The 12352-nt window shown below is 37.5% G+C and overlaps 1 protein-coding gene across 2 annotated transcripts in view; it reads right to left on the reverse strand.

Annotated features, from left to right (window-relative positions):
- mfsd1 (major facilitator superfamily domain containing 1) overlaps window positions 1-8284 on the reverse strand; it is a 31832-nt gene extending 23548 nt beyond the window's left edge. For both annotated transcript variants that reach the window (XM_057838978.1, XM_057838979.1), the window contains exons 1-7: window positions 8078-8284; window positions 7915-7967; window positions 4346-4458; window positions 4189-4231; window positions 4017-4084; window positions 3268-3376; window positions 3092-3194 (exon numbers count right to left, since the gene is read on the reverse strand). In XM_057838978.1, coding sequence (XP_057694961.1) covers window positions 3092-3194; window positions 3268-3376; window positions 4017-4084; window positions 4189-4231; window positions 4346-4458; window positions 7915-7967; window positions 8078-8252 — 664 coding nt within the window. In that variant the 5' untranslated portion in view covers window positions 8253-8284. The remainder of the gene's footprint in view (window positions 1-3091; window positions 3195-3267; window positions 3377-4016; window positions 4085-4188; window positions 4232-4345; window positions 4459-7914; window positions 7968-8077) is intronic.
- Window positions 8285-12352: the final 4068 nt, after the last annotated feature.

Here is a 12352-nt window from a genome sequence, read left to right on the forward strand (position 1 = left end):
TTTTTTTTTCCTATTCAGACCCACTGTAAAGGTAATCTCAAAGATTAAGCAATACAGTGATGGCCAAAAGTATTGGCACTCCTGCAATTCTTTCAAATAATGCTCAATTTCTCAGTGAAAATGATTGCAATTAAAAATGGTTTGTTGGTAATATCTTCATTTGTTTTGCCTGCAAAAAATAAACACAAAGGAGAATGGGGAAAAAAATTAAATCCTGTGTCTACCATGCGCAGTGTCATCAATAAGTGTGAAGCCCATGATGGCACTGTGGCTAACCTCCCTAGATGTGGATGGAAAAGAAAAGTTGACGAGAGATTTCAACGAAAGATTGTGCGGATGGTGGATAAAGAACCTCGACTAGCATCCAAACAGGTTCAAGCTGTCCTGCAGTTTGAGGGTACAACAGTGTCAACCCGTACCATCTGTCGGCGTCTGAATGAAAAGGGACTCTATGGTAGGATACCCAGGAAGACCCCACTTCTGACCCAGAGACATAATAAAGCCAGGCTGGATTTTGCCAAAACTTACTTTAGAGTGCCAAAAACGTTTTGGAAGAATGTTCTTTGGTCAGATGAGACGGTCAGATGAGACAAAAGTAGAGCTTTTTGGGAAAAGGCATCACCATAGTTTACAGGGGAAAAAGGAGGCCTTCAACGTTAAGAACACGGTCCACACAGTCAAACATGGCGAAGGTTCCCTGACGTTTTGGGGTTGCTTTGCTTCCTCTGGCACTGGACTGCTTGACCATGTGCATGGCATTATGAAGTCTGGAGACTACTAACAAATTTTGCAGCATAATGTAAAGCCCTGTGTGAAAAAGCTGGGTCTCCCTCATAGGTCATGGGTCTTCCAGCAAGACAATGACCCAAAACACACTTCAAAAAGCACTAGAAAATGGTTGGAGAGAAAGCATTGGAGACTTCTAAAGCGGCCAGCAATGAGTCTAGACCTGAATCCCATAAAACTCCTTTGTAGGGATCTGAAAATGGCAGTTTAGAGAAGCCACCCTTCAAATCTCTCAGACCTGGAGCAGTTGGCGAAAGAAGAATGGTCTAAAATTCCAGCAGCGCATTGCAAGAAACTTATTGATGGATACGGGAAGCGGTTGTTCGCAGTTATTTTGTCTAAAGGTTGTGCTACTAAGCATTAGGCTGAGGGTGCCAATACTTTTGTCCGGCCCGTTTTTGGAGTTTTGTGTGCAATGATAATGATTTATTTTTTTTCCCATTCTCTTTTGTGCTTTTTCATTGCAAGCAAAATAAATGAAGATATTACTTCAAAAAGATTTGTAATTGCATTAATTTTCTGGGAGAAATTGAGCATTATCTGACAGAATTGCAGGGGTGCCAATACTTTTGGCCAGCACTGTACAAGCCTCAGGACACATAGATCTTTACACTGAAACTAAAAACATTAGCACATTAACAGCTCATTAAATGAGTGAACCTTCAAATTGCCTTGACATTACCGCTTGAACTCTCAATATCATCAGTAATAATTTTCATCCAAAATACAGCCTCTCGCTTATTTTTTTTTTTAAATAGAGCTGACAGTCAAAAGAAATAAAGTTAAAACATATGAATTTTCTCTTTTTGGCATGTGGTACGGGCTACATTATGAGTGAAATGTGTGGCACGGCCATTAGAAAAACTTGGATTTTAAAATGCCAGCAATGACAAGTTGTTGCTCTAAAAGGCATGCGACATTCAAAGACTGTCTGTTTTTGAAGATTATTTGAGTAATATAAACCACATACAGTATTCACTGCAATTGCAAGATGTAACAACATTATTAAGGATCGGTGAGTAATCAAATTTAAGCACATGTACTTGGTCAGTAAAAAGTGTTATCAGTGGATTATCCCTTAAGAACAATGGGCATTCTCTGAAGCGGTTGTTCGCAGTTATTTTGTCTAAAGGTTGTGCTACTAAGTATTAGGCTGAGGGTGCCAATACTTTTGTCCGGCCCGTTTTTGGAGTTTTGTGTGCAATGATAATGATTTATTTATTTTTTTCCCCCATTCTCTTTTGTATTTTTTCATTGCAAGCAAAATAAATGAAGATATTACTTCAAAAACATTTGTAATAGCAACCATTTTCTGGGAGAAATTGAGCATTATCTGACAGAATTGCAGGGGTGCCAATACTTTTGGCCAGCAGTGTACAAGCCTCAGGACACATGGATCTTTACAGTGAAACTAAAAACATTAGCACATTAACAGCTCATTAAATGAGTGAACCTTCAAATTGCCTTGACATTACCGCTTGAACTCTCAATATCATCAGTAATAATTTTCATCAAAAATACACAGCCTCTCGCTTTTTTTAAATAGAGCTGACAGTCAAAAGAAATAAAGTTAAACATATGAATTTTCTCTTTTTGCCATGTGGTACGGGCTACAATTTGAGTGAAATGTGTGGCACGGCCATTAGAAAAACTTGGATTTTAAAATGCCAGCGATGACAAGTTGTTGCGCTAAAAGGTATGTGACATTCAAAGACAGTCTCTGTTTTTGAAGATTATTTGAGTAATATAAACCACATACAGTATTCACTGCAATTGCAAAATGTAACAACATTATTAAGGATCGGTGAGTAATCAAATTTAAGTACATGTACGTGGTGAGTAAAAAGTGTTATCAGTGGATTATCCCTTAAGAACAATGGGCATTCTCTGGCAATCATTTTGCGTTAACGTGATCAATGTGTGGATTACCACCAAACTGTAATGGGAACATGATTAGAAAAAATGTAGAACCACCATAAAACATAATTACGAAGCCACAAAAAAATAAACCGACCAAATTCACAAACTTGCTGAAGAAGTCCCAACTTCTTTGACAACAACAAAAAAAAAAAAAACATTTTTAAATGCTTAAGCATGTGAGCTAAGGACTAAAGCCAAGGGGGGGGGAAATGACACATCCATTGAATGATGAATTCACAGGAATTACCATGTTGCACTTTCAGTTCTCCTTCTGCACAGTTCACTAAGATACTGGGAAGCAGCCACTGAATGCTGAAGTAACTCTAAGGATATGTAACCCGAGCCTCCATGTTGCAAGTTGCTACATTTCAGTTTGGTACTTTACCTAACATGAGCGAGCAGCCTAGCGTAACGTGACCTGGGGCACCGACCAGGAGAGACACTTTGCTGTAAACCCAGTCCATAATGTTCATGTTTACTGTGCTGCCCTGCAAACCATAAGAGCAAATGCATTCACTGAAGCAGCATCTGAACACTATTTGAGTTTAATTTTACTCTTACCAGGCGCGCCATGCTTAGCTGAAGACCAAACACTAGATTGAGCTCCTTTCCTTTAAACCAGTTGACTGCATACGTGTTCTGAGCCACAGCCAAGGACTCCCCTCCAATTCTATTCATAATTACACAGCATTTCACGACACAGTAGGTATTTGACAATACATGATTAAATCCACTTGCACAGTGTCTAAAAGTTACTTCATAATCCCAATCATAAATCATACCAAAACCTCGTTTTCTTAGAAAATGTAACATATCTAGAATCTAATACTTTTTAGAGGAATAAACGCCAAGATTTTTTGCAGCTCTGCTTGCAGTTGTGTCTAAATAGCATGATTTCCTCACTTAAAAAAATGTGTGTTTGTGTGTATTTTACACAAAGGCATTAATAAGTAAGCATATTTCATCAGTTAAAGCTTATGTATGTGGAAAAAAAGAAGCCACTAGGGAAATAGAAGATTGAGAGAGTCAGTAAAGTAGACCATCATTAATGGATTAATCTACCGTATATTATTTTTTTCCATTGATTTATTATGATTCATTTCCTGGTTTGGTCCATAACATGCCATGTAAAGATAAAACAGTCTGATGAGATACCACAGAAATCATTTATTTTTGAGAGGCTGGAAACAAAGTATATGGAAACTTTTAAAGTTTAACAATGGCTTTAAATGATGAATCAACTACCAAAATAGTTGTTAATTTATTTCACGATTAGTTGTCAACAAAAAACAAAACAAAATTCGACTCACCCAAATACAAAACGTCCAAGTTCCATCAACCAAATACGATTTACCAAAGCTCCAGTAGCAAATATGACCTATGTTTTTTTTTTTTTTTTTTATTTGGGGGGGGGGGGGGGGGGGGGCAAAAACATTAAAATCCAATTCAAACCGCTTTTAGACATGATGGGCAACCTTTTACCTGTCCACCACAAACAAACAGGGAAAAAATGATGGTCCCCAGTCTATAAAAACAAAAACAAAACAAAAAACAGATCAATAACTGAAATCACATGAAAGTACAAATACAGACCTAGTTAGGAAATTGAAATGAGCAACTCAATAAATGCTGATATTACCTGATGCCAAAGACTCTATCGATGAGGAATCCTCCAAAAAAGCAGAGGACAACATTGGGCCATGAGTACCAGGCATAGAACTGCATGAACTTGGCTGTGTTCAAGTTCAAATCCTTGACAAAATACAACATCATTAAGTCATTTTATTCAGGTTTTCATGAAATTCATGTAGATACTAGTTCTGGGCAATCGTGTTGTTTTTAGGAGCCCTTTTAATTTTTATCTTAGTCTTTTAGACAAAAATACTTATTGGTCTCAGTCATATTTTAGTCATTTCAAAATGTGTTTGTCTTAGTTTTAGTCGACGAAATCTCATACAAAGTTCGTCTAATTTTTGTCATCAGTTACTCAAAATGTTTTTGTCTGTAAAATTCAAGTTTTAGTCCAAAAATAAAGCTTTCCAACAATTTCGAATGAAGAAAGACAGACAAGCACATGTTGTAGCCTCTACAAGGACAAGGCCAACTTCGTGATGATAATACACACTCAGCAGAAAATGCAGTACATTATTTTCAATTAAACCCACCTAGAAGACACAAACTGCGTGTCAAAAAAAAAAAAAAAAAAAGTTGTCCAAGCATTTAAGAGAATGCTCGCCACACTTTAGTTGATACTAATGCGAACGCGACAAGTTAAATTTAGTGTGTGCTGATCACTCAGCACAGAACTTTAAAGGCTAAAGCAACATTGCATATTCTCTCTTATCAAGATAAGAAAACATACCTTACCATGTATTCCAAACAACATCCTAAACTCCGGTGAGAAGAGTGAGGGAGAGGCACAGCACATCTCACATGAGTGACACGACCCAAACACTGCTACGATGCAAGCTGATGTACTCGGTCATGCTGACCCGTGCATTGTGACCGTAAGACAAAAATTATGTCGCATTTTCATTTTGTTGTCGTCTCGTCAGATGAAAACTGGCATTCATCTCATTGTGTCCTAGTTTCCTAAGCCACGTTTTCAGCTCGTCATGAAAAATTGTTCGTCGACGAAATATTTTCATTATCATCATTGTTGACCAAAACAACACTGCTGGGCAAACAATTTACCAAAGCCCCATCAATGTTGACAAAAAGACTATTTTAAAAAAGTGACAATCAATTAACTATCTGCTCTGAAGCCACAGGAAGCAATCACACCGACATGTTTCAAAAGAAGTGCTTAAATCAAGTGTTGCAAGTAGAAATGTGCCATATGATGATACAGTATACTTTATATCACCAAAACGATCTAAAGATTTCCATGGACATTTTACATGTCTATCGTCATTATCATCACAAATAGACCTTTTCCTGCAATACGTATTTTGGCAAGCAAACTTCGTCCAGTTTACGTTGATTACATTGATGGGACTCCCTAGTGATCAATCAACAATCGGCCTCAAATGATCCTATCTCCAATAGTTAGTAAACTGACTCCCCCTGCCAAACTAACATCAATAACAGCCTGATCAAACTAGAGGCAGCCAGGTGTGAAACGGTGCACGGCAATCCACTCATTTTGTACGTGGGAGGCAAAAATGAGTGGTGGCGTCTGCTACTTTTTCTCTTTTCACAGCGATCCTGCTCTGACATAAACAACGAATCCAATAGCACAGGGGCAGGCGTACTGATACCTGTGCTATCAGGCTGTTTCAGAGGATAGATACACACGAATCACAGCCGACGAAACTTTGATAAATGCGCTTTTTAAAGTTTCGCGGGATCTAAAACACTCGAAAAATGGCTCGCACACCTCTCTTTGTTAGGCTAAATGATATTTCGATGTGTGTTTCTGTGGCAATGTAGTTCATGAATACAAAAAAGCTATTCACATTCTCACTGTATACTAGTAAAACTCTCTAAGTGGCTATTATAATCTCACCTACTTGAAAAAGGAAAATTTGGGTTGGAAAAAGTTTTCTTGTGCAACAATGAAAAATAAATGTATTGGTTCTTGGGGCTATATTGTAAATAATCTTGCTGTCTACCCGCTTTTCACTTCCTGACTGCATCTACATCAACCAATGTGGCTCTTCCTGTTCTGCACTAGCCACGGGCAGCTTTTCACACTGGGCTCCTGCTCGTGTGAAACAGCCTTAATACATGGACGACAATTAATAATAGACACAGATCACATATAATCCACAGAGCATGCAGACAATAAAATAAAATTCAATTATTTTTAATGATATCATGCCAATCCAGAAGTCTAAAATTAAAATCGTATTATATCATGATATATTGATATCTGCTTTAAAATGGCCCATATCGTGACTGGAGATTTTTTTCCGTATTACACAGCACTAGCTGGAAGCTTCTGATGCAGTAAAGCGGTGGCCTTGAAGTGCAAAAATAATCATCAATTCAATCAAAAACCACAACGGCAAATTCAAAAAACACCATGACAAATTCTAAAACACAACGACAAATCACATAACAAAAAAATAAAAAAAACACAATGGCAAATAACATAACAAAAAAACTAATTAAAAAACACAATGGCAAATAAAAGTGGGAGAGTCGTTGGCACATCGAACGCACCAATAGGAAAGTCGCGCTGACACACCATCGAGGCGTCGGCATATTTTACTTCATACGTATGTCCTTGATAAAAATATTCAAAGCAGTTGAAGATTTATGGATGGATTTATAGCGGAAGCCACATTCGCGTTTTGGCAATGCTCATTTTACAAATACCACACCAGATGCTAAATAACTTCCTAGATTATCAGTACCTACCCTTGACGGTAGATTCATCCAATCAGCGATGAGTATATACTTTTTGACTGGTACGGTCTGGCTCCTTAATGTAATTTCATTTTTGTATTAGTCGTTGTGTTTTTTTTATGTTGTGTGATTTGCAGTTGTTGTTTTTTTTAATAGTCAATTGTGTTTTTGAATATGTCGTTGTGTTTTCTGAATTGTTTATTTTTTGTTATGTGATTTGCCCTTGTTTTTGAATTTGCAGTTGTTTAATTTGCCATTGTGTTTTCTGAAGTTTTTTTGGTATTTGATTAACGGTTGGTTTTGTTTGACCTTGTGTTTTCTGATTTGTTTTTTGTTATGTGATTCGGCATTGTGTTTTGTTTTTTTGTGATGTGATTTGTTTTTTTTTTTTGTTTTGTTGTGGTATCATTTGCCGTTGTTTTTTTGTCGCTGTGTTTTGTGGTTATGGGATTATGGGATTATGCCGTTGTGTTTTTTGATTTACCGTTGTTTTTTGATTCACCGTTGTGTTTTGCACTTCATTGCCTCTTTACTATGTGCTCCTTAAATGTGAATATTTTCCTTTACCACCTTGTTGAACATGTACCGTACCACATCACGCATGTTAAAATTGTGTATTTTTCCATAATAGAAGTACTTTCCTGTATAAGATTATTGTCATGTTTTTTTTTTTTTGTTTGTTTGTTTGGTTTTTTTTTTTTTTTTTTTTTGCATGATAAGGGGGAGACCATTCTGATTTTTGAAAGGGAGACTAATTTTGAAGCTAATTTGAAAAGACTTGAAACGTAATTTACTCTGACATGTGTTTTTATTGGTTATGGTATCATTTTACCACTGTATTTTATGATAATTTACCTGGAGAACTTTAGTCTGAAGGGCAGCTGGGTTGTCATAACAAAAATAGCTTCCTGGAATAAAAACAAATTAAACGTTCAATGTGACACTTTGAGGTCAAGATACGAAAACAAAAGTGTAAAAGTAACTCCTGAAGTCCACTTTGGGGAATTGTCATGCTTACCGAATCCGAGGAAACACATGAAAATCAGGATAACTAAGCGATGTAAACCATGCGTCGGATCGCAGATGGCGGGCAGCCGTGTGCCAGTTCGTCCGCTTGCTTCCCCGCCGGACACGAAGTCCTCATCACCGGTCTCAGCCGGCAGCAAGCTCCGATCCTCCTCGACATCCACCATGTTTGGGAGACGCGGAGGAAAAGTTGCCGGAAGTGAAGACCAGGCAGGCGAATAGTCACGTGATAAAACACATGTGAGGTACGTCACAGCACGAGACCGATAAGGTCCCAAAAGTGAAGTAATAATACACTGAATTATCTTTATCCAGCTCAAAATTTTATTGCGAAAATTTTCAATAAGTATTGATGATTAGTATTGATGTGAGCTGTACGTTCTGTTACGCATTTATCTTGCACTGCCCCTCAGTTAGATCTTTTGGGTTCAAGTCACATCGATAAGAGATTTCTTTTATTTATGAAGAATGAATTGTTTATTGTTTATTTATTTTAAAGACAAATAGCGTCTGATTTGAGCAGATTATCTTATTGATTTGATGATGATGATTATGACCAGATTTCACAGGAGCAAATTTACTGGAGGGAAGCCATTTTTTGATGCATTCTGCAACGAGTTCGAACGTTATATTTTGATGATCAAACGTCTATGAATAAAAAAGGCATTCAAGACTATTAATGTATGTACTATATTTGGTATATTTCTGTGATTTTTTTTTTTTTTTTTTTTTTTTTTTTTACTCCTGGAGTTATATTTTGTTCTTTTTGTGTGTACGTATCCAGGGGCGTCACTAGGTTTTAAAAACGGGGGGGGGGGGGGGGGGTTATCCCCCCAGGAGTTACACAGGATGTAAGGGAACGTAGCATACAAGCACAAAACTTCACAAACAGCAAACAAAGACTAATAATACATATTTATGTGTTTGTGGGGGGGTGGGGGGTATAATCATGGAGGCTAATGCCATGACCTTTATTCACAACACAGTAATTGTTTGATCCCAAATATTTGTAAGTCGCACAGATTACATATTTGGCATACTGTATCTATAACATAAATGGCTGTAATTTCAAACCCTGAAAAATACTACTAATTACTTGAATTTAAGTAATATCTGGGTCAGGCTAATTTGCCTCACACACACACATGCACACAAACATATATCCAAACATTATACATAACATACAAACAGTACAGACCAAAGGTTTGGACACACCTTATTTAATGCAACACAAATGAAGGTTCCAGTCCCACCGACAAAGCAATAAATTCCACTAATTAACCCTGAAAAGGCATACCTGTAAAGTCAAAAAACATTTTAGGTGACTCCTTCTTGAAGCTCATCAAAAGATGGCAAGAGTGTGCTAAAAAGTAATCAGAGCAAAGGGTAGTTACTTTGAAGGTACTAGAATATTGTACGTTTTTAGTTATTTCACCTTTTCTTGCCAAGTCCATAATTCCACACATGTTCATAGTTCTATTACCTTCAGTGAGAATTTACAATGTAGTCATGAAAATAAAGATGCTGTATGTATATGTATGTTGTATATAATCATCATCTTGGCTTTCTCCACTTTCTAATCATTACTCTCCTACTCACATTTTGAATGGCGGTCTCTCCCCTGTCACCCTCTTTGCTCCTCTGCTCTGACTCCTACAGGTCAATAAAGGGGGTGGAGTTTTTATTATTAGTGTATTTTTATGACTATCCACGGATGATAATTATACGTGAATGAGCTCAGCTCCTGTACTCATCTATGCTTAAAGTGAGAAACACAGCTGATACTCCAGAAGGAAATCACCCCAAGTGGTAACAAGATTGCACACTTAACTCTACTAGGACCTTCACAATTTCAGCATTTTTTCAGCAACAGCATTTCAGACTAACTAACCAGCAACAGCTAAGTAGCAGCGTTATTTTAGAGCTGAGATGTAACTTTTGACCGCAAAACAACAGAAACGTGCGTAGAGACCTACTGCGGAAAAAAAGGTATATTATATATATATATATATAAATACACATACTTACTATTTTGCACTCTTGGTCTCATGTATATAACCTGTCTTTACAATTGTATGTTGAAAGGACAAAAACGCCTATGGTCATATACCTGCTGTTTTTGTAGAATTATCAAATATGAAACTATTCAGTCTCATTTTTTCTGTTGAATGTTTATCCTAACAAGTTGAATAAACATTATCACGCTTCAAAACATTTCGTTGAGCATGTTTGGTTGTCAATGGAAAATCAATATTACAAATTTTGACGATTTTTTTTTTTTTTTTTTTTGGTCCAAAATTTTGATAATAATTGGTCAGTGAAGAAAACAATAGTTTGAACATGAAGTTTATGTTGTCCTGAAAAAAGGGACCCAACTTGGCCATTGTGAACATTTTTTTTAATTCAGTATAAAGGCAACATCAAAGGCATGCAAATTCGGCCAAATCAAGTGTTAAAATACCTTGGGGGGTTTTTTGGTGGGGTGGGTCAACTCCCAACAGCATAAGTTCAAATTAATACGTGTCTCAGCCAGACATTTTGAAAGGTTTTACTTCTAATTTACTTTGAAGACCACTCTCCATATGTGTACTCCTTGCACAGTGGTTCAATATCTGTTATAAAGCTAATATGTACCTTTTGGTTCGGGTTCAAATCCTGCGGTTGACGCATTACTATTTTGTTTTTAAACAAACACAATTTTTTTGCAGCTGATCTGGACTCGCAAACCTGCCTCTCATCTAGAGGCATGGCTTGATGGCGACGCAATTCTGCATCCAAATAATATGAAAGTGTCGGGCATCATATCCGTTTCATACTTGTCTTGACTCTTTTCTGACCCCTACCTGTGTCCGTGCAGACGGTGCCAAGCAACACTATCTACAGAGTTGATTTTATTTCCATGAATGTCATTTAGAATTTCTCATAACTCACCATCATGGCTGTCAGAAGATTTAATCGGTGGGTGACAAACGGCCTTTCTTCTGGCTCCAGCAACTGCGACTCCGGCTGCAGCGAATAGCTCGTTAATTTCCTGACCAAATATCAGCCTCTGCAGTAAAGCCAATACGTGGTTTGATGGAGGAAGATCATAACTCATTATTACATTAATCAAATCTGCATGCAGAGAAGATTGTAAATCAGGTAAAGGTAACATTAATTCCCCAACAAGTAGTTTATAAATGTCTTTAAAAATTGTTAATGGAGGAAGTAGTGCTGTGAAAAAAAGTCAATTTATTCCACTTCTTTCTATCCATCCTCCTTCAGTACAGTTTCTTGCTGCTTCTGTTGTGGTTTGAATTTAAGCCTGATCTAGGATCTGCAGTATGTTCATCAATGGCTAAACACCATTAATCAAAAGTCTTTCCGTTGATAACCACAAGAGACATTTGGATCGTTTGTATCTGTTTCCACTTAGGAAATTTGGGTTCGGAGGTTGGCAGTCTGGGGAGGTTGGAAGCAGCTCTGGGATGTCATCAGTATGCTTTCTGGATGCCTCCCTGGTGAGGTGTTCTGGCCATGTCCCACCTGGAAGGGGCCATGAGGACGACTCAGGACAAGCTGGACAGACAAAGTTCACCTGTGACAGCCTCAGGGTGCCCGCATAGAGATAGACGATGTGCCTGGAGAAAGAATTTTGGGTGGTGTCCACTGGTTAATGTAATTAACTAACATTAGCACCACTATATTCATAGGTAGCATAGGTGTGTAACAATTTATTTGTTCTTGTTGTTCGTTCTTCTATCCTCTTCTGTCCGCCTCTTTTCCTTACTACTTCCTGCTCATTGCTTGCTCGCAATAAACAAAACAACCACAACAGGAGTATATCAAATTCCTATGTGATACATTAAAGTGCGTATGACACAAAAAAGCATGTTTATTTCATATTTCACATGGTGTTTTATGCACCTGAATGAAATGGACCGTTTGGATGTGTGTGGAAGCGATCGTTTTATATTCAATTTTGAATCCCGCGCCATGAACATGAGTGACTTCCAGCCTCAGTCTCGGGTTTAGGACGAATGCGAATGTGACATCACCCAGGTCAGCATCTCACAATACAGCATTGCTTTATAGCATGCAGATGGACTGTGGATTCAGCTGATTTTAGAATAGAATAGAATAGAATAGAATAGAATAGAATGCCTCCAGTATGCAAAATAATATATAGATTTACAAAACACAAGATAAAACACAATATAAAATGCATCAGTGGGGAGTCAATGACTTGTAATAGGCATCACGCCAGCCAAAACGGCTGCAGAAAATT

Source organism: Corythoichthys intestinalis, chromosome 6 (genome assembly GCF_030265065.1).
Source record: "Corythoichthys intestinalis isolate RoL2023-P3 chromosome 6, ASM3026506v1, whole genome shotgun sequence".
Lineage (NCBI taxonomy): Eukaryota > Metazoa > Chordata > Actinopteri > Syngnathiformes > Syngnathidae > Corythoichthys > Corythoichthys intestinalis.